Source organism: Epinephelus fuscoguttatus, linkage group LG9 (assembly GCF_011397635.1).
Source record: "Epinephelus fuscoguttatus linkage group LG9, E.fuscoguttatus.final_Chr_v1".
Lineage (NCBI taxonomy): Eukaryota > Metazoa > Chordata > Actinopteri > Perciformes > Serranidae > Epinephelus > Epinephelus fuscoguttatus.
The window spans coordinates 22088528-22112116 of record NC_064760.1 but is presented as its reverse complement, the minus strand read 5'-3'; the positions used below and the strand labels follow the sequence as shown (position 1 = coordinate 22112116).

General features: G+C 42.2%; 1 protein-coding gene across 2 annotated transcripts in view; it reads left to right on the top strand.

Annotated features, from left to right (window-relative positions):
• The first annotated feature begins 507 nt into the window (after nt 1–507).
• Nucleotides 508–23589, top strand: part of klhl4 (kelch-like family member 4) — a 57384-nt gene continuing 34302 nt past the window's right edge. Inside the window, exon 1 of one of the 2 annotated variants that reach the window (XM_049586063.1) lies at nt 508–696. Coding sequence is in view for 1 of the 2 variants with exons in the window: in XM_049586062.1 (XP_049442019.1) it covers nt 9352–9821 (470 nt within the window). In the remaining variant the exon portion in view is untranslated. Of the gene's footprint in view, nt 697–8856; nt 9822–23589 lie in introns of those variants that run through there. The other variant, XM_049586062.1, reaches the window with a different exon arrangement.

Here is a 23589-nt window from a genome sequence, read left to right as displayed (position 1 = left end):
AGAGAAAATGCTGCATACGCCACCCAGTGGTTGAATTATGATACACCATCACTGGTGCAAAAAGTTGATAAATACAGTCTTCAAATGACTTTTGACTGACTTATTTTGATAAATTAATTTTGCACTATATTTTATTAGACTGAAATATTTATACAAAGCTGCATAATCACATCAGTTTTAAAACTTTTGGTTATTTATTATCTGCAACTCTATGGGACAATGATTTAAACTGTATTTGCAACACATATACGGGCTAGTTTTAGTAGTAATGTTTTTTTGTTTTCTGGTAGCAGTTAGAGATCACATCAAACCTCATTAATACAAGTGTTACAGAAACATAGTTTGTAGGGTAAGGTTTCATCAGAGCGGTGTTTTGCCTCAAACACAGGATGTGATCCCAGCGTTCCTGGTTGCATGAATGCAATTGTTGTTGCAGAGCAGAGGAAGGAACTTATCAGGAGTTTCCTTTAAAAGAGGAAAGTGCCCCCTTCCTTTCTGGAGAGGCAAACGTTTTTTTTTGTTTTTTTTTTTGTGCTGAAAGTGGGACATGAGAGAAGAAAAAGTTGGAACAGTCCAGCACAGTTGTGATGTGTAAATTACTGGATTACGTGCAGATCGCCTCCATTGGTCCTCCATTTTAGAAGATAATTCCATTGTTGTGACGCTGAGGAGTGAGAGTTAGAGTCAGTTTCTCAGGTAAGAGGAAGAATTACCGATCACTGATACGTGTTGTAAATTCATGCATTGCCAGAAAGAGAATTTCCTTTAACCAGCAGCATAACTCAGTGATCAGTTCCTGAATTAAAAACATAATTTTCTATCTGCATTCTGGTTGCGGTATGTTCTTGGTTATGCTTAGATATGTCTGATCTATGCCATTGATTCAGGAGGTGCGGTGACCTTGTCTGCCACAAATGGAACATTAAACATAATTTTCTCATGCATTTTCAACGTGTCCTTCCTGACCTCCGCTGAGTGAAAGGCTGCACCTCATTCCTGCACCCTGGTCATGGACATAGTTAGAATTAGACTTTCATATATTTCAAAGTTGTATTCTATATTGCTCTGAAATGAGTTGTAGATGCTGTGTGAGCGCCAATGATCACGTGTTAGTGTGTGTGCTTGATTTTGTCATTGCATTTTTATTTGCTGAGCTATATCCTCTTGTTAGTCTTATGAATATGGACATGGTCAGTTATATTTGAAATATCACTGCCCAACACAGCATGAAATTTAACATTCAAGGCCTTTCCAAGGAGCATTCAGCTGATATAGGGTTTTGCAGGCATAGCTGGGGGTGGAGGGTATTCCCATTCATGCGTGTATCCCACATTCTCCACAGTATAACCCCGTGAATACAACATAAAATATATATCAGATTCAGAAACACTTTATTGATACCAGAGGGGAAATTATGATTTGTTGGAGTTGCTCCGATGTAAAGAATAGAGAATTATAAGAAGTAAAAATAAGAATATGAAATAAAAGTGTTTAAATATAAAGCAATAAATGAAATAGAATGTGCATCATGCTACCATGTTTAACACTAGTATTTAAGATATAAAATTAAAATATTAAATAAAATATATATTGTCACTGTGCTGAAGCTGTAAGTGTGAAAATGTAACTGCAATATATACATCAGCAGAATAAAACAGGGGGAGGAGTTGTACAGGCTGATGGCAACCGGCAGGAACGACTTCCTGTGGTGCATCTTGGGGGAATGAGTCTATCACTGAATGTGCTCCTGTGTCTGACCAGCACATCGTGGAGTAGATGGAAGACATTGTCCAAGGTGACACATGCATCTTATACAGCATCCTCCTCTCTGACACTGCCACTAGAGAGTCCAGCTCCACCCCCACGACGTTACTGACCTTTTGAATCAGTTTATTGAGTCTGTTGGCGTTTGCAACCCTCAACCTGCTGCCCCACCACACAGCAGCAAACAGGATAGCACTGGCCACCACAGACTCATAAAACATCCTCAGCATGGTCCAGCAGATGTTGGAGGACCTCAGCCTCCTCAGGAAATAGAGGCAGCTCTGGTCCTTCTTGTAGAGAGCTTCAGTGTTCTTGTATACACACATGTACGCCACATTAAACACCAACAACATTAAAACCAGTGACAGTTGAAGTGAGTAGCATTGATCATTTTGTTACAATGCAATGTTCTGCTGGAAGATCTTTGGTCATGGCATTCGTGTGGATGCCACTTGACACCCTCCACCAACCCAAACACACCTGTGGGCTAAGTAACCCCCCCCCCTCACGGCAACGGTACTCCCTGGCGGCAGCAGAAAAATGCACCATGCCAAAATGCATGAATGGCCCGAGGAACGTGAGAAAGAGCTAAAGGCATCGACCTGGCCTCCAAATTTCCCAGACCCCAATCTGATTGAGCATCCATGGGACGTGCTGGTACCTCAGAGGTACCCCTAATCCATGGTGGGGCCTCCTTGGATCAGACTTGTCTCTGACATGTCAAGGCATGGACACATTACCTCTGGAGCATGTCCTGTGGTGTCTGGCACCAGGGGCATCGGCTAAGGCTCATTTAAGACCTGTCAGTTGTGAGGTGGGGTAACCGTACATCCCAAGATGCTCAATCAGATTGGGGTTTGGGAGATTTGGAGGCCAGGTCGATACCTTGAGCGTTCGTCAGGCCATTCCTGAGCATTTTTTGTGGTGTGGCATGGTGCATTTTGCTGCTGTGGGGGCCACTGCCATTTGGGAGTACTGTTGCAGTGAGAGGGGGTTACTTAGCCCACAGTGGTGTTTGGGTAGGGGAGGGCATCAAGCAGAATCGACATGAATGCCATGACCAAAAGTCTCCCAGCAGAACATTGCATTGTTACAAAATGATCAATGTTACTCACTTCACCTGTCAGTGGTTTTAATGTTTTGGCTGATTGGTGTGTGTATATATACATGTACAACCTGCTTCCAAATTTTTGACATCTCAAACAAGCCATGGATTTTTTAGTTTTCCAAACATGGTTCTGGATTGCTGGTGCAAACAGAGAATATCAACTAAAGAGTAGCCGTCTAGGCACGTAGGTGTGTTCACCGGGGAGGCAGATGTTGGATGATAATGTGGTCTACCACGCCAGTCTGACATCTGACATCTCATGTGTCATGCGGAGCGCAGCCAGATGGTGTCCTTGACTCCTGCAAGAATAAAAGAGGTTACGCAGTATGATGGCTTGTTACTATACATTAGATCATATCTCGCTCTAATGGGCTTTTATTATTACGATGCACCCCAGACTTCCTTGCATATAGATAGTGTCCTTAAAATACAGCATTTACCCTGTGTTACAGTAACAGGAGTTTCATTTAGAGTCATGTACTGTTAGATGATGCATTCAAGCTAATAAGGATTTGGATAAATTTCTATATTTTCACTGATAAGAATCATTTTATTTTTCATATACAGCTTTATTGGAAGATAATTTCGTAAAGCTGCTTCCAGATCACGTTTGATTTAAGAGGGTATCAAGTGCAAAGGAGCATCGAGTGCCTCCCGGACTGAAATAAATACATCTGGGAGACATGAGGAGATTTTCTTTTCACTAACAAAAACAGAGGGAATATTAAAGTCTTTGTTTTCAGCAGTTTATGCACACAGCTAATGCTACCTGCGGTGACAATGACTCTTAGTGATTAATGACGGTGCCAAAACATTAGTAGAGGCGAGTAAGGGATAACAGCAAAACCAAGGAACTACAAAATTTGATTGTTTACTCACAAAATTAAACCCAGCCTGGGCGATAATATTCCTTACTGTCATTTTGTTTAGCACAATAAAACTATTATTTACATTTTTATGCCTGCAGTAAAGCGTGTCCCTTTCTGGTTGTAGAAAAGCAGAGGGAGGTTAGTAACACCACGGTTTTATGTACATGTAAAGATAATGCATCGCGTGTTATTGTGGCACTTAATGAGAGTGGTTAAAGCACCACTTAATGCACCGCCGTAAAAAAATGTGTGCAACATACTCACATATTGTACGTCCAGAGGTCTGGCTGCTTTTAATTAATGGGAGTCATTAATTTAGTTATGGCATTACAGATGAGCACTATCTCTGTCGTGAAACAGTTGGTGTCAAAGGGTGAAGGTCTGAGACGAGCCAAGATGGCTTCCTGGGCAAACAAAAGAAACGCTGGAGCAACTGAACCGTGGCTGTGGTGGATACACAAAGTCAAAGCATGTGTAGAAACTCCTTCAATTATCAGAACCCCCAGCAGGGACCAGCTGCTGCACGCTGGTCCTTTCGGGCTCCGAAATAACACAATACAATGTAAAATATGTTTATATGCAGAGAAGGCTCTTATTAATAATTCAGTGTTTTGCCTCTTGACTGTGAAAATAATGTTTGAGGCTCATCCACTCTTATTGTATCATTAGCATAAACACTTGGATATAAACAAAGCATGATCCACACACTTCACGCAGCCTTTCAACCTCCTGTAGTTTCTACCACAGAGTTGATTTGAATAATGCATTGATTTGAACATTTTACAATACGCGCTTCTTGATCTTACAGTAGTTGTGGGAGAATCCTTGTCTCTGTGGTAATCATAATCTTTGTCTCTATTGTGCTGTTGTTTGGCGTGTGTGAAGGACACAAAGACTTAAAAGTTATTCTCAGCTCATTTTAGTTGGAGGGACTAGTTATCTGTAACTTAGAAATTCTCATGCTTCATTGACAGAAGCATTGGTGAGTGTAAATGAAGAAGTGTGTATTTCATCTTTGGCTTTAAATCTGGTATTTATAATCAGAGAGTGGAGGCAATTGTGCCAGTGTAAATGATATTGCGGATGCAAGCGGCCGAAATGAGTTTCGTGCCTGGGGTGGCCGGGCTCAGCCTTAGAGATAGGGTAAGGAGCTTGGACATCCGGAGGGAGCTCGGAGTAAAGCTGCTGCTCCTTCGCGTCGAAAAGGGTCAGTTGAGGTGGTTCGGGCATGTGATCAGGATGTCTTCTGGGCGCCTCCTGTTAGAGGTGTTTGGGGCACGTCCAACTGGTAGGAGGCCCCTGGGCTGACCCAGAACACACTGGAGGGATTGCATATCTCATCAGGCCTGGGAACGCCTTGGGGTCTCTCAGGAGGAGCTGGAAAGCGTTGATGGGGAGAGGGACACCTGGGGTGCTTTGCTTGGCCTGCTGCCCCTGCGACCTGGCTCCAGATAAGCGGATGAAAATGGATGGATAGATTGTAATTATTGTATCAGTGTGTCATGTTTGGAAAAATGCTATAGCTAAAAAACCAAGACAACAACTTGTATGCTGTTTGTAAATTAGAGACCAGTCATGGATGAATGGAAAAAAAAATGAATTAAGACGAAAATTGTAAATATAACTTGGTTAAGGACAACAGTGTTATAAATCCAATTAATACCTTGAACAAGTGGTAAGACTCTATTAATACAGCATAATAGTTCAATGGAAAGATGCATTTATATCATTATATCATGGCAGCACAGCAAAAGGATTCCTGGTTCAAACCCAGGGTGCAGAGTTTGCATGCTCTCCCCGTGTCATTGTGGGTTTTCTCCAGGTATTCCAGCTTCGTCCCACAGTCCAAAGACATGCAGGTTAACTGGTGACACTAAATTCTCTGTAGGTGTGAATGTGAGTGTGAATGGTTGTCTGTCTCTATGTGTCAGCCCTGTGATAGTCTGGTGACCTGTCCAGGGTGTACCCTGCCTCTTGCCCAATGTCAGCTGGGATAGGCTCCAGCACCCTACAACCCCTAACAGGATAAGTGGTTACAGACAATGAATATATAACACTACCCAAGATGTATCTATACGTATAATACAACTACAGATACTATGTACATTTCTACCCATTAAAAAGATGCTATATTTAGGGCGTTGAACAAACTTGTTTGTGTAGGTTTTGCAGTGATGAAGAGGAATCAGTCCTGCCTCTGTCCAAAGGTGAATAATGATGTACAATAACAAAATGTAATTTTAGGGGAGTTAAGTGGCAGCAAATCAGAGATCAGTAACATTATAATATTGTTTGGCAAAGCTTTTATAATAAAACGGAAAACTATGGCACGGCTTAATATTTCAGAATTTAAAACTCACCTTAAAACACACGGGATGATAGAAAGATTAACACAGGGGTGTTGAACTTATTTTAGTTCACATGCCACTACGGTCTGCTTTGATCGCAGGTGGGCCGGAGCAGTAAAACCATTGCATAATATCCTATAAATAGCAAACACCTCCAAATTTTTTTAAGAGATGCATTTAAAAAAAAAAAAAAACGCTAATCCAAATACAAAACAGATGACAAAAAGCCTGTGATGTCTTCAGAAGAATAAATGCGGTTTCAATAATCTTTCTCAGTTTTGCCACATTCAGTCAGTCATTCAACTCCTGTGTGGTCATCCTGACATCACCACACCAAACTACTGTGAAAGAAAAGACCTGTATTCTGGTCAGGGTGGAAATACCTCTGAAGCTGCATTTTACATGAAGAAAACTACTCAGTGTTTAACCTGCTCCTGAAACCTGGCACCTCTCAGCCTTCACAAGTGCATCAATATTAGGTGTGCAAGGTCGCCCAGTAAGCCAGATTGGACTGGTTTTGGCCCCTGGGCTGTATCTTTGACACCCATATAAAAGAAAACAGACCTTGACATTGCTAAAGAGATGTGAACAGCTAAGCCTTGGGGAAGGATGGGAATATGTAGAGGGGAAAAATGGGGTTGTGGGATAGGCAGATTGGATCTTCGCAGGGCCTGGCGTTGACCCTGTGTGGGGACCTCATTATTATGCTGATGAGGAATTATGTGTCATATGCTTGTATGAATATTTCCTGTCATTGCTACTGCAATCATTATAACTATTAACTATTAACATTAGAATTTTATTTTCCTAAATATTACACTGTGTTTGCCCTCTCACCCACCTCTGTACATAGTCCTGTGTGTGTGTATGCTTGTAAGATTGCATGTGTGTCAGCATGTGTTTGCCTGTTTTATGCATTTCATCATTTGTGGAGGTGTGTGTGGGTGTGTGTACGTATGTGTACATGTTATGGTACTTGTTTGGGGGAATCAGTTAACACGCCAATGGTGAATCTAAATTGGTGGCCAGAGGGAGGCTCAGCCATGACTACATGACCCCCAGATATGTATATGTGTACCGTGCTGTGTGTTGCTATATGTTGTGTATGTTTTTGGCTTCTATATTGATATTTAAGCATCTTTCTTTGGTGGTCAGATTAATGCCAGTCCTCATCAAACATCATAGGCAGTAATAGTTTAAGTAGATACTCGTGGGCACAATAGCTGGTTGTGTCCACTCTCCCAAACCTGCCGTGGGAGGTTTGTGGAGGCGGCTGAGAGATTGTACAATATTGAAATGCAGCAGTTTATGTGCAAGGTCCTCCTCTCACCTTTGTCATGGAAGTGAAAATCAGGAAACGACTACAGAAAGAACAGGAATAAAGGTTCCCTGCAGCTCTGTTGTGTCAGTGTGTAGGCTGTCGGTGCTAAAAAAACATGCAAATGTAGTGTTAACAGGGAGGGAGCTCAGGTGCAGAACATTAACACTGATTGAGTTATTCCAATGCAGAAATCCATAAATCCTAGATGCTACGCAGTGTCAGGCAGGTAGGATAAGGCTTGTTGTGTTTCACAATCTTTCAGGGTTCACAATCCATTTCTAAATCCAATTACTACCTGCCCCATGGGCATATACAGCTTCCTTTGACGACTGGATCAAAATAAAGCACTTAAAACACCCCGATCCAATAGTGTAGAGGAGATAGAATACCCTACAGCGGGGGTTCTCAGCCCTTTTTTGGATATGGGACTCGGCATGCTGGTGAAGGGTGGTGGGTGGATGGGGTGCTTTGTAATTCAAAAATCCGAAATTTATCTGATGTATGAATATGCAAATGTGTCGGACACAAAATGTCTCCTACTAGCTCTAAATTGCACATGAAACTTGTGTCAACGGAGCAAAGAGAAATATTCCCTCGTCATAGGCTACATCAGTCTGCACAGTGAATTAGGGATGATCGTTATGACTATGTGGTCGCTGCCTGGTCGTCCCACAGCATATACCGCCATCATATGCTGGTGATGCTGTCAGCATTGATCAAATCCCCCCAAATTACCTTGTGTGCTGCTCCACTGTCCCTTTTGCCTTTGAAGTACGAGTCAAGGTGTGGTATCTCAATTACCTGCATGGCGCAGCGTTAACCTCACACAGAAGCAGGATCTCTTTAAATGCAAAAGACTGTTTTCCGAAGCCCTGACTGGGGGGGGAAGAGGCCGCTTACTGACCTTGAAGGTTCATCAGTATGTAGTTTTTCACTTGTACTCGCAGGGGGCTTTCAAGACGGTGACTGAAGGAGAATATTTTTTCTGCATGGCTACATACACTGAGACATTCCCCCATGGGATTCTGTTTGATGTGAGAATGGCAGACTGCACAGATGTGTGTGAGTGTGAGATAAATTTCACTTGCCTTGAAGAGTGTGTCTTGATGTGTGCTGGTTATTTATGAGAGAGTTATTAATGTATCCTGCTCTCCTGTTCATAGACGAGGGTGCGTGTGTATCTACATACATTAATGGATTACAAGCTCCTGCTACAGTAATCGTCCTAATAGTACAGTGCAGTTAGTAGTCTTCCTCTTTGCCTCCTTGAGCAAGCAGTGAATTACTTTGTTAAGGTGTGACCTCATCATCCTGGCTCTGTGATACCCCACCTCCCCCCTTTGCAGGAAGAGTAGGCAGCCCTGTTATCACTCTCACACACACACTCACACACAAACATACAGATACTGACACAGGGACACACAACAGCAGCAGAGGGGACTGGGCAGGGCTTGGGAGATTTTCTCATTTTATTTCCAGAGTATATATGTCTATCTCTCAGAGTGTGTGTGTGTGTATGTGTGTGTGCAGAGGAGAGACAAGCAGAGAGAGAGAGAAAGCGAAACAGGGGAGACGAAGGGGAGGGAGTGTGGATCATGCATGTGCATTAACTCAGCTCCAGCGGCACAGCAGCAGCAGCAGCAGCAGCAGCAGCACAGGAGGGAAAGAGAGAAAGACAGAGAGAGGGAGAGTTGGAGGGAGGGTAGTAGTCTCAGGCACAGGAACAAAAGCTGCAGAGGACTGCTTTCCATCTCCACCAAAAGAACAACGGAGGAGTAATAGGAGGAGGAGGGGGTGGTCATGATAGTAGTGAGACAATAACGGAAGAGAAGAGGCACATTGTAGTCAGTGAGGACTGAAACCAAGGCTCTTCTCTTCTCTGCTCTCCATGTTTTTGGGGACTCAACGTGCCATTGCCTTCGTCTCCAAACCCAGAGGAGGATGTCTGTGTCGGGGAAGAAGGAATTTGACGTGAAGCAGATCCTTAGGCTCCGCTGGCGCTGGTTCAGCCATTCATCCCAAGGTTCGGCCGGCGGTGGAGGCGGCGGCGGTGGCGGCGGTGGCGGGGTGGGAGGCTACATCCAGCAGGATGGCCTGGACCACAGAGGGACGCCTGTCCAGGGCCGGCTCAAGAGCCACTCAAGGGAAAGAGGTGTCGGAGGACTACGGAAGACTAACAGCCCGGTCCACAGCATCTTGGCACCGACGCCGGGGCCCACACCTGTGTATGTCAGAGCGGGTCAACAATCATGGCAACATCAGCAGAACACCATCCAGGGTCTCCAGGTCAACGAGGAATCCTCAAAGAGCAGCTCCTCACCCAGCACCACGAGGAAAGAGGACGCCATCACCGGCCAGGAAGATGTGAAGAACTCCACGGAGGAACCTGCAGAGGTGGAGGCCAGAGACAGGTATGGCTGTTGGGAGACACAGATTTATTATGTGGCGCCACACCAGTCACCTAGCATATCGTATTATCAGTGTGTGGAAACCAGACCGCGGGATGCTATTCTGGGAAGACATGGCTCCCTCATGTTTCATAGTGAAAGTATAGCTGCTTGATAAAATCTGCATCTAATTGAGAAAGTCTGACGCCTGAGGCAGCACCTGGGGATTAGAAAGTAGGAATGTTTTGTTGTGAGCAGCCCTGCTCTCAACAGTAAATGTTGCTTACTTTGCACCTACAATCATACTTAAAATCTGTCATCAACATTCCTAAATGCAAACATAAAAGAAGAGTGTCTGCAGCTTTTTAACTTAAGTCAATATTTGCACTTCCCTCCTGCATATAGATCCTTTAATGAAGCTAAGATTAAATTATCTGCACAGCTATCATGTTCCAATTTACTCTGGCTCGGCAGCTGCCACGAAGGCTCACCTGGGGACGGCTCACTCTCATTGTCCACAGCATGTTAGGCAGGGTAAACCAATAAAGCATCCTTTTAATTATTCAGTGGACTGAACGCCAATGGCTTTTTTCTGCTCCCTGGTCTGTGTCGTGGTCCAGATTACATGCACTGTATGACTTTGCCTGATTCCTCCAGAGTATTCAGATTTTACACATTACACTAATGTGTTCTTCCGTAGAGTTAAAAGTGGATAGCGGGAAAGAGCCATTACATCACGTAACACGTACCGGACCTATAAAAAGAGGAAGCCGTGCAATCACATGAATTATCTAGACTGCCACTACAACCACTTTCTAAGCCAAAAGCTATCATAACTATAGGCTGGCACAGGTTATTTAATTTATTTTCCACTGAAATCTTTTCACAGACCCTGGTGACAAACTCTCAGGGTCATTCTCCAGCTATAAATCCCACCCCCTGCTTTTCCAGGTTGTGTTTCCCCCCCCTGTCCTCCCTGTGATGCTACATCTTCTTCCAGGAAGTAAACAGGTTAGAGATGTGTGTGTGTGTGTGTGTGTGTGCGTGCTGTCTGGCAGAACACTAAAAGCACCTCCCATCAAGGATGAAAAGACCAAGTCTCCCTTTTATCTTGTCTGTGACATTCTAAGGTGATTGGTCCTTAAGCTTCCCCGGGTGCTTTTGTTCCGTGCACCTGCTGATGAAATGAACAATGAAAGTGAACCTGTCCCTTTGTTTCGCAAAGAGCTCACCGCGATTAAGCAGGTAATTCTAAATACACACTCTCTATCTACCGCCAAAAATGTGTCAATGTGGATTAAATGAACGCCAGGGGCAGTGTACGGTCGAGTCCCCCTGAAGAGAACATGAATTATTCTGAGTTAAGATGCAGTTTTGGAATCAGCTCGATGTTCTGCTCTTCTCGTTGGTATAATTGGCAGATGTTCATGTTTTGGGGTCCCTGTATGTGAAGAGTGCATGCATAAAAGATGTGCCTCACAGTGAAAATGTGTAACTCTCGGGCTCTCGGGGGGGACCTTGAGTTCATGCTGGCCATGTAAAATACAGCAGAGCCATCATATTTTGACAATGATACTGAAATATTAAAGTGGTTCTGCTCTGGTGGATCATAAAATTCATCCTTGGCTTGGCTGTACTTGGTTGTCCTGGTATCCATTTATGAATTTGATAATCAGCAGTGGAGTTTTTAGTCTTTTTAATGGTTTGATTAATATTTCCACCCGGGCTTTTAACAACGTACACAGAAAATGAATCGTACATTCTTTAATTAAAGGTATACCATGCAGAATTTTTCTAAAGAACAGTGTATAGACTCTTAATCATCACTTATGACCCACTAGAAGAGTGTGGGGATGTATTTTTCTTCAGAAACCCTGACCTCTGCCCGTATCTTCCTTTTATTTTGCTGGGTTTGGGACATTCCTTATCATAAATGGTAGCTACCAGGTGCCAGACTGTAAGCAGTACACATCCAAGAGGAAGCTAGGATAGACATGGTGCCAAAAAACCACAAATATAGTGAATCTGGGGTTGGCTTTTCCAGCGGACAATTGACCCTTTGCTAAGTCCCACCCCTAGAAGCAGACTGGCCAATCATAACGTAGCATCAGGCCGGCTCTGACCAGGGTCCGACAACAACACAGCTGTGCTCCATTGACTCTAATGCGGTCGTTTCAGATTTCCTTCATTTTCAGGCTGGTTTTGTGGATTTGGAGCTAAATGTTGTGCCTGGGGCACGTCGTGTATTAATGATACTCGTTACCTGGAGAGGTTGGAAAAAGATATACGTTTCTTCCCTGTTCCAAAACCAGAATCAGACCCTGAAAAGTGTAGGGTTAGCTAGCTAGCTACTGAAGATATAGCCTACTGAATGTATATACATGCTGCTTTTGCTTTTTAATGATTATAAAACAAAGACCAACTCTGCTTTACAGGAACCAGTGAAAGGAAGCAGGGAAACTTTGCTGATATTCAGCCAGCTGTGTGTCATCGCAGTGTGTCCAGATGAAGCCAATCTGCACACACTGTGATGCCACACAGCTGGTTCAATATCAGCAAAGTTTCCCTTTATATTCATTGTCTTGTGTGGCGATCAGCAGTGATGTGGTGGTTCACTTTTACACTGTGATCTGTAGCCTATAGTTCAGCTTTAGTTTCTAACTATCTTTGTCTTTTGAACCTGTTGTTGCTGCTGAGTCAGTTTGACATCCTGGATATATCCTTCAAACACAGACTGTAGACCCCTCTGTCTGCTTCTCTCTGGAATCACGCTTTCATTTTTACAAAAATATGATAATATTTCCTCTGTGAGTGCAGTTAGTTACAGTGTGGGCTCCGTGCTTACTGCGACAGCTTGTCAGACCATCACAAAGGGGCGGGGTTTAGGGAAGGGTCAATTCCTGAATAGTATTCCTTTAAGAATACTGACAGACAGTTCAGTACCTTCCTCCTTTCACACTTACCCTGTCAGCACCTGATTTATCAAGGTCTGATATTTGTCTGATCATGCAGTGGCTGTAATAGTAAGAAAGGTTGCACGTCATGGTGCCACTTTTCAATCAACTTTCTTCATAATGGAAACCCTGTCACTCGGTACCTGTGAAGGACTAGTTGCTGGAACATTTGGACAAGTGCTGCATCTGTAGATGTTCAAAGTTGCACAGTGAATTAGGCCAGTGACTGCGTGGCACATCATGGCTTGCATGTTCATCGACGGCTAAGCAGATGTGTGGATGTCACTGAGATATGCACATTCATTTACTCCACCAGCTGGGTGGCCCTATTACGTCTCACATCATAAATCCTTGACACATAATTTGTCACAATCCCTCAGGCTGAATGAAGAATCGAGTTCTAGCTGGCTGTGAAAAATACAAAAGTTTTAGCCGTTTCTCTGTAGTTGGAAAATGTGTGTCAGTCATTCTGTGGTACATGCTCCTCAGTGATTAGTTTCATTCACACAATGTCGACAAGGAAGCCATCCCATCAGTTCATTCCATTCTTTCATTAATATGGTTTCTCACTTTTTGTTATTAATATTTGAGATTGCTGTCAAACTGAGCTAACTGACAGTGTCAATGAAAACAGTTCATTCTAACTTGTGGATGTATCGTATTGGAATAAACAATATGGTAAAAGTATACATGTAGAATTCTGCTCTCTACACTTATACAGATATTTCCCCCACTGTTTGAATGATTCTGTCCACACCACCTTTGTTTTACAGAATATCTCCACACAAGAGCACCAAAACAACCCCACACACTTATCAGTGTTAGATGTCTTCAGCAGTTTCCCCATGTCACACAGGTAGCAAAGTGTACTAATGTCAACTTTTACAAACACTGGAGATGTCATCCGTTGATTCCTGTTTGATATAAGGATGAAGGAGCTCACTCAAACATACAAGTGATGCTCTGGACATGTTTTCTCTCCATTCCTCATCGACAACAATCCCACTTTGGAAAGTGTCCCAACTTCTGCTGGCTTCAACCGGGTCTGATCCAAAACTGCTGTTATTGGCAGACTTTAAAATGCTGAGGTGGAGCGAGAACAATGGGTGCAGCGACAGTTTTGTTTCAATTCCCAGTATAATATTTGGAGGTATGGCTCTGTTCTGGGGCCCCTTTGCCTTTCCTCGGCCTACGCAGAAAGCCTCCTCCACATGCCTATGTGGACAGCATAAGGCGGAGAGAGCACACCTCTCTGCCCTTCCATGTGCAAATGAGGAAGGCTTTAAGGCAGAGAGAGCAAACCTTCCTGCCCTTCCATGCGCCTACATGGAAAGCCTAAAGCAGGGAGAGCCGCAGCAAAGACCCCCAGGAACAGAGCAGCATCAATGACAAACAGAAATGACATTGATAGGTCAGACACAGCATGAAAAGGAGGAGCTGGGGTGGAGGTGGGTTGCAAAGCAGCTTGCAGAGGAAGCAGCAACAGTAGGCAGGTCAGAGCAGTTTAAATATGGCGCCCTGAATGAGATTTGCCAATCGGTTGCATAGAAAGGAATCATGTGATGAATCAGCTGACTCCCTTCTATCAATCAGCTACTCCGTCAGTTGATTGGCTGTTTGAGATCAGCTCATGTCACTGGGATGTGAGTTGAGCTTGACATCGTGTCCTGCCTGAACTAATGCTGTGCTTAATTTTAGTCATGTGACCAAACAGTGCTAACAAAAAGTTTGCAAAGGAGTAGTCCGCCATTGTTGTTGTTGTTTCCAGCATGTGCTCGTTACACAAAGCAACAATGGGCTTGTGCGAACTGAAGAGATTTGTTTTTATAAAAATATCCACTTTAGAATCTCTGTTTTAGTGACCTGTAACTTCATTTGCATGTAGACGAGAGGCCAAAATGTAGAGGGGAATATCTGTTTGCAAAAATATCTGTATGTGTAAGTAGGGCTGAGAATTGATGTATGGTATTAATATTCTTAATAATGAATTTTACAGATATTGTCATTAGTTCACAGGAGCTTATGTGGTAGCAAGGTTATTGGAAACATTTTCACTGAGCTAATAAAACAGATCTTTTTATTGATATGTGATGTAGTTAATTAAGTTTTGTAGCACACTTATAATCCTGCCTGGGTGCCATGAGTACTGAGGATAACTCAAAAGTCAATGACTCATTCATGTCGTGGTCTGTGCTGGTGTAATTATTCTTGTTGTGTTAGCTCTCTGCTGAATTTAGTTAACCTTTCTCCTCCGACTGACTGGTATATATCCACAGAGCTGTTAATTCGAATGCACTGAAGTAAGTAGGAGATAATGCCATACTGTTTTCCACCTAATGCGCTATAGTAATCTATGTACTGTATGTTTGTTGTGTCCTCATGACTGTCATCCCAATAACCTCTCCACCATCGTCGGCAGAGAATATATGACAGAAGTTAACCTGAATGGAATGGAAACCCTGACCTCTCCCACATAAACACTAACAGAGGCTTGAGTCAGCGGGCTGTTAGTTTGAATGATATCTCAATTCCCTCTCTGCCGCCTTGGAAAAGAAATACCACCACCTCTCCCCCTGTCAACAGCAGTAATTCAGATATTTGTTGGATGTCTCTCAACACCACAAGGCTTATAGGGTCTTGGTTCGGGTGTGACACATCCAGCGGAGGCGTCCTTAAGAGGCTGTAAATTGCAAAGTACAGTATATCTGTTGTAATCTCAAAATGACATCCTCGGGGGTGTAAGGAGATTTTGTGCCCGCATGTAATTGATTCTGAGCGTTCCTTAACTTTGCCAAATCAGCATTCTGTACGCAGCACGGCCATCTCAGATGGAAGCTAAAGATCAAGCCGGAGTTTTCAGTTGCAGAAGGTGGTGAGAAGAGATACAGCAGCATTATATGCTGGACGCATTTCCTCGTTTCTCCTCTGATGCAGATCAGGCACTTTTTCCCCGTCAAATGGCCCTAATTCAAAGAAAATAATCCCTGACACATCTTTCTATGAATTTTACATGGGCACTATTAGCAGGGGCCGTGACTCCGTTCAACAGTGTCCCGAGGCACTCGCATCAGGCAATTTGCATTGAAAAGGAATCACAGCAGCATGGACAACTGTGATCAAGCTGAAAATGTGGCAGTGTAGACAAAAAATTAACTTAATCATATCCAACTGCAGGGAGGTGTTTTAGAAAATATCCAGTAGGTTTTCTATCACATGCACGGCTAGAATATAGAATAGAAAGAAAAAACTGTGGTAGGATTTCAGAGAAATGCAGCAAAATGATCAATCATAGCAGCCTCCAGAGGTGAAAAATGAAGCCAATGTGGTCCCAAAAACTGCAGTCCTTCGAAAGGCCGATAGAGCCAGTCAGTCCTCGTAAACCCCCATGTTAAAATGCCCAACTTTACAGCAGAGGTAAAAATGTTTACAGCCTGGTACAAGAAACAGTTTTGGTCTCTATAGCTAGTTTCCCCTTCACGACAACTGTACGGGGGTGAATTTTTATATAACTCACCTGTTTACATTTAATTAAGGCTTAAAGTTACTCATAATTATTTGCATGGCTGCTTTGAGTGACAGGCTGTCTTTGAGGCATTACTAGTCTATGAGTGAGACCCAACCCTCGTTCATCCACGGCTCCATCCTCTTGTCCAAATATGGGCTGCGTTACGAATTGCATACTCTTTCTTTTTAATTTTAGTAGGTACTGGAGCTGCCCTTAAAAAGTGCATACTGTTGCATGCAGTATGCACAGTTGGGACATACTACTGTCTCATAGCATTGCGCCTTGAACTTTGACCCTCTTGCTTTTATATCTGCTACCTTGTAGATTGAAAAAATAAATAAATTCATAGTTATTTTCTTTTGTTGTTGGTGATATTTGTGATTATTTTGCTCACTTGATCACTATTTCTATTATTACTATTTGACTTGTCATTAGTTACTGGAATGCGCTGTCATCCATCATTGCGACTTTTGGGAGCTGTCAATTAGCCGTCATCTGTTTGCAGCTCAACAGATGTGTCGTATCATCCGCTGCACAGAGGATTGTGCGTCAGAAGAGCCAGAAAAGCATGCTGGCTTGCATACTGCAAAATCGGACCTCTGGTAATCTGGTATTTTTGGCACACTGCTTTTGACATACTGTGTAATGGGACACACTAAATCTTTTCCCGGTGATATAGTATGGTAGTGGGGGTATTGGAACGCACAGTTGGTCACTTCTGGCGCCAAAAAATCCAAGATGGCGATGGTCGAAATGCTAAACTACAGACTTCAAAACAGGAGTCTGACACCATGGTAGCTATGTCCATAAATTCATACCAGGGGCGTCCAAATGTTTTTGAATGGGGGCCAGCTGTGTCTCGCAACATATTTATTTAAAAAAATATCACATACAAATGAGACAAATGTTTCATCTTTCAGTGAAAAAGTATTGAACTTTTCACTGCTCATGAAAGTGGCAGCCCTCGCTGTCCACTTAACGCTTCGTTGCTGTCTAACAGAAAATGCCTGCTGTTAGTAACTGTTTGTTTGCTTGTCTACAAACTCATGATAGTCTTGCCATCATCCTGAAAAAAATGCAAAGTGATCTTGTTTGATTTACCAACAGTGTGTGGTGTCTATTTTGGACAACAAGCCACGGGCAGTTTAAAATCGGTCCATGGGCCACAATTGGCCCCCGAGATAGACTCTGGACATCCCTGGTTTATACAGTCCATGAAATGATTGATTTTTTAATTCTAAAAGGTTTTAAAGGTACAGTGTGCAGGATTTAGGGACATCTATTTGCAGAAGTGGTGTATAATATTCATAACTATGTTTTTATTAGTCAATAACAGAGATGGGACCAAGTCACACATGTGCAAGTCTCAAGTCTTAACCTTCAAGTCTCAAGTAAGTCCCAAGTCATTTTTTTCTTGGGCAAGTCAAGTCAAGTCACAGGTTATGTCAAGTCAAGTCTTGTAATAGGTCAAGTCAAGTCACCTTATTATTGTGATTTTACCTGCAGAATCTGATCTTAATAAAGTGCAAAGACAAAATATGAGTAACTGTCAGTAAACATTGACTTCATCGCTGCAATGTTTACTTTGCAGGGATGACCCCCATGCATGGGACACACACACACACACACTAACCAAGGCAGCGGCCAAAATCACCCATTTAGCTCACTTAACCCTGTGTTGCTCGTTCATAAAACGTACAGCCGGTCTTGTGATGAACCGGTCGGAATGTTCACTCACGTTTTCTGGGGTTAATGTTAGCAAATAAATTAAAAAACAAGTTCCACCAAACCAACTCTCTCCCCACCCCACCCCACCCCCGTATCGTATCAAGCTAACGTTAGCTAACTACTGACTAACCAGATAATATTAGCTAATTGACAAGCACTTACTGGGCAGAATGGCTCTTCAAATGACGAACAAAGTTTGAAGTTGTCGTCTGGCTGTCCGAGATGTTTATGCCGCATGTCTTGCACTGTGCTGTTCATCTTTTGCTGGAATAATGGTAATTCCGAAAGCCGAAGACAATGACTCTTGGTATGCCTCCCACTGACATGTTGATGCCTATGTGATATAAGAGGGCCTGTTTCACGTAAGGTACGTAGAGAGGGCATGACTGATTGACAGGATAGTGATCCAATCATGACAACGCCGTTCTCAGCCTGCGCTCTTAGCGGATTCATTTATTAATTTTATATTCTAACTGAAAACATGATGTGAATAACACTCAAGTCATTCAAGTCATCGTGTCTCAAGTCAAGTCAAGTCCCAAGTCTTTAACTTCAAAGTCTGAGTCAAGTCTCAAGTCTTTTATTTTTTTGTCAAGTCACAAGTCATCAAAACAGCGACTCAAGTCGACTCGAGTCCAAGTCACAATGACTCGAGTCCCCATCTCTGGTCAATAATCCCCTGAAAATAAGAATTGTCTTCTTCCACTGATTCCATAATGTTATTCTACAGTAGCCCAGAACGGACAAACCAAACACTGGCTCTTGACCATTCATGTTTTGCGTCAGCCATCGTAGTTCTGCAACACCTAATCTGCAACCTTGCCGCTAGGTGACACTACAACCTACACAATAGACCTTTAAGCTCACCATGCTAGATAGGTTGCAGAAGCCTTTAGGATGCAAAGCTCTATCCACATGTCTAATATGTACAGTAGGTGAGCCAGGATCCTCTGCTTTAATAATGTGGATTAATTTGTTTACCCACAAGCATCAGATATAAATAAATTACAGGCAGTCTAACGGTGATGACAGTCTCATACACTATGTGAGTTAACCTGCCATCAGCAAAGCAGTGAGGAGCTTTCTGCTAAGATCTGCACATTTTTCACTTACAGGACGCCCCCAACCCCCAACACACACACACACACACACACACACACACCCAGTATACACCAAATTCCTCGTCATTACAATGCAGAGCTCAGCATTGTGGTCACAGCTAATCTATAAACAGGGACTGAACATCTCAATATGGAATTAAGATGAAGCATTAAAATGAACCATACCTGTTCCTTTAACAACAGCAGAAATCTCTATTTTTAAATGTATTCGTCTCCTGGCAAATTATTCCCCAGTGGCTTCAAACAGATATTTCATGTGTGTGTGTAAAAGTCAATTATGTAGATTTTCATTATTAAACGAACAGATATTTCGCCTGACGATTGTTCATATTTCACTGTGCGGGATTTAACTCCTCTTGATGTGGTTTCTTAATATTCAAAACAGGAGTCGGTACGCCACCTGAGATGTTCATTAGCTGTTCGCAGACATTCTGCTGACATGCCTTTCCGCCGTCACTTCGTCTTTACAATGTGTGCGGTTTTGGTAAAAGCTGAGGGGAGAAGCTATACAGAGGCAATATTTCATTTCTGTTAATAGCAGCGGCAATTTTCCACTGCACTCCCTAACATAAAGGGCCCACTGGCCACATTCAGAGCAGATTTCAAAAGACATGGCTCCCGCACTCAGCTCCATTTCCTCCATCATTATCAATATTAAGTATGTCCGGTATAACAATGGCATCAGAAGAAGAATGTCTGTTGCGAGGGCTCGGTGAGATAGTAAAAGTGCAGAGAGGAAAATCTATTTCTGCGCAGAGTTATCATCTCAGCCTCACTGCCGGGATCAAGTTATTACAGTCAGTGTGTATATTTCTCTCCACACAAAGCCGAATGACAGTAATACCGACTGTCAAAGCACAGAGGCAAAAAGATCTCATGGAATATATAGACTTGGCACATGCTGCATGAGGCTTTGTAGGAGTTGTTGGATTCTCAACCCAACCCAAGCTCCTCAGCAGCCTTCAGGGGCAAATGGCTGTTATAATCCATTTTGAAAGAGACATTTCCCATTTGGCCCAGGCAGGCACGACTTTCGCTCTTGTAGAGGGATGGAGTTGACACTAGTTGGAATAAGAGTGAGATTCTCAGCAACATGTCTGATTCATAACCTCTACAGCTTCGGGCTAATCCTGGCTGACGAAAGCACATCTTGAGTCGTACGACCATTCATCTAGGAGGGCAGTTTTGGCACGGCGAGAAGTCAGAATAATTACAGAGGAAGGGACATTAAACATGATATTTAAAATACCTCCACTGTAATTGATTAGATGTCAACCATTGCATTTATCAACAGCTAATTTCAGAACTGATTAAGCCAGGAGTGTCACACACATTTTAGTTCGGGGGTCAGATACAGCCCAATTTGACATACATGTACAGTATATGTGTGTGTATATATATATATATATATATATATATATATATATATATATATATATATATATATGTGACTTTGTATTAATGCAAGGTCACAGTGTTTATGATGCATCTCATCAGGACATGGTGGCTTATGTTGATATCCGTTATATGAAGTATTATATGAAGAAAGATCTGTAAGAAAACAATGATAATATAAAGACGGCTGTTAATATTGGCTGATAAGAATGTTGTAGGTCCAATCATGTCTTTCATACAGTCATCTGAAAGACCGAATGAGACCCTCTGGTGGGTGGCGGTGCGTTTAACACCCCTGGATTAAGCAGTTTGAGTATTAATTTTCTGATTCCAGCTTCTTAAACGTGAATACTTTCTGGTTTCTTCACTCCTCTATAGGGAGGGCACAGGAGGCTCATCTCGCTACACAGCATAGAGACCTGTTCACAAAAAAAGCAAGCTCCAATCAGTCAGAAGAGCGAAATCTCGAAAGATGATGAGATGGATAGCGATGGGTGTATAGCAGATTTGGTTCTGTTTGTTGAACCCACAGTTAACCTCCTGAGACCCTGCGTCCACATATGAGGACATCACATTTTGGGTTTTCTGCACCTTATACTTCATTCTGCTTAATTAAGACCTGTTGTCCTTGATTGTGGACACTTTACTACTCAGTCTGCAGCAGATCGTGACACAAAAGTGGACAAGGTACAAAACCTGATCAAATTTTATGATTGAAACTTATTTGTACTAAATAACAACTGTAGTTTGATATGGCAACAAATTTGACTAATTTGAGAAACAGTAACGAGCTAAAATGCTGTTAATTAAGAAGTACTTGTTATTGTATTATCCCAGCATTTCACACAGGCCGACTAGGTGTGACAGACTGTTCCTACACACAAAAAGGACATTCATAGACTGCACTATGGATCAGGGTAAATTTAGTACAGAGTTACAAAACAAACAAATCACAAGGCTTTTAGAAATGTTGCATTATTTGCAGTTTTGTTTTTGCACTGTTGTATTCAGGCATTGAATTGAACAGTTTTGAACAGTTTTAGACCTGAACAGTGACGTTTAACCCAAACAGTCACAACACATTCAACAATTGTTTGTGATTTTGTTTTTGCACAACAATGTTCAGGTATTGAAATAAACAGCTTTATAATTTATTACACACGTGTGACTGTTAAAAATAAACCCATTGTCCCCATATGAGGACATCTTTTTCCAAAAAAAAAAAAAAAAACTACTTCCTGTTAAGCCTCAAACAATGGATTCCAAATGGCATAACACAATAATAAAGGATGTTTTCAAGAGCTCAAACAAAACTATGCTTCACAACCAGGAACACTAATTATTTACAACTATATGACTTTTATGACAGGGAAATAAAACGTACAGTAAATCGGGATGAAAATGGAATAAACAGAACCGTAATTGGAGTTCACAAATCAAAGAAATACAAAATAATATCTACACTATATCAGTCTTTATTAGAGAGAAGAGGAAACATGAGACTAAATGTAAAGCTAAAATGGGGAAGTGTGAATATCACAGAAGATGAGTGGTTGCATATTTGGAGAACACAGCAGTCTACAACATCCTCTCGTACTTGGAGAGAGCACTGCTGGAAGAATATAATCAGATTCTTTATTACAAAACAGATTTCGGGCAAATACCTGTCTGTAGCAGCAACCATGTTGGAGAAGATACAGGGCAATAAATGTGGATCATACTCATGTATTTTGGGTAAATATTCATATGGTTATTATTGAAATTTTGGGTTATGATACACTTGGATCATGCATGGTATTGTGCTTAGGCAGTATGGCAGGAGGAATCAACGACGACACAACTCAGTAACTGACTATGTCACAGGGATGAATAGTTTTTGAGACACAGGGCAATCCGGACCTTTGTATTTTATTTTCATTTTTTTGTATACTTACTTCTGTTTCTTTGTATTCTGTTTTATATTCCTTTATTTCCTCCACCTTTTTATAACATTTTGTAAAAACAATAAAGTGTTAAAAAAAAACTAGACAACTTAGTTTTTTGCTTAGTTGCTTACTGCTTAGTTTTTTTTTTATACTTGTCAGGTTTTATGTATCCAAATAGTTCAGAGAAATTAAAAATACACACCAATCAAAAGCTGGTTAAAAGGAAAAAGGAGGTTAAGACTGTACATCATCGCTAGTGGTGCTGCGTAGTGTTTCTGTGTTGTGCAGAGTGGAGTTACATATGACTGTGCACATCATATAATGTCTGTAAATTCAAGTCAAATACAGACTTTGCTAACACAGAGGTGGGGGGTGGATTTCTAAATCACAGCTAATAATAATCCCATGTGAATAGGGCTTGAGACAGTAAACGGAATTTCTTTGGTTTGTGGACAAAACAAGACATTTTTTGACATTTTATGCACCAAACATCTAAAGGATTAATTGAGAAAATAATCAACAGATTAATCAACAATCAAGCAATTGGAGTTACTATAGCAGAGCCTTAAAACAGGCTCCGCACCACACAACTGCTTCACCTGAACAGCTTGTTAGAGTTTTTTGAATATGCAGTGTGTTTTCTCGGATCCAATTAGTCACATTGTGGTGTGATATCTTTGGGGAGGTGTGAGCAGGAAATGACAAGACTTCAGGTGAAATGTGCTCAGTGAAGGAAGAAAGCATCATGTGTACTGTAGGATAACGTGGCATGGGAAATAGAAGCCTCCTATATTCTACTCTGCTCGATTGTATTCTTTTATATAGGCTAATTTACCCTCCCGCTGTTCTAGGAATGCAAGTCGGCACATCGAGGTAGTTTGTAGACCACGTGAGAAATCTATAGGCCCTGTTAGGGTCTGTGGCTGTCTTTGAATTACTCGGTAATATGCGACGTACAGCAGTGTCCCCACAGCAGTTTCTCTGGAGTAAGGTGTTCTGAGGCTTTAGTGCCTCAATAAAATTGGGCTATACCTCTGATGATCCAACCCTCTACTGAAAACGAAATACACACCTCAGAGAAATTTACTGCTCCCTAGAATGTGATACCAAAGCAATTAGTGTCGGAGAGATTGGTAGGCATGAGAAATCCTTACAGCATGCCTC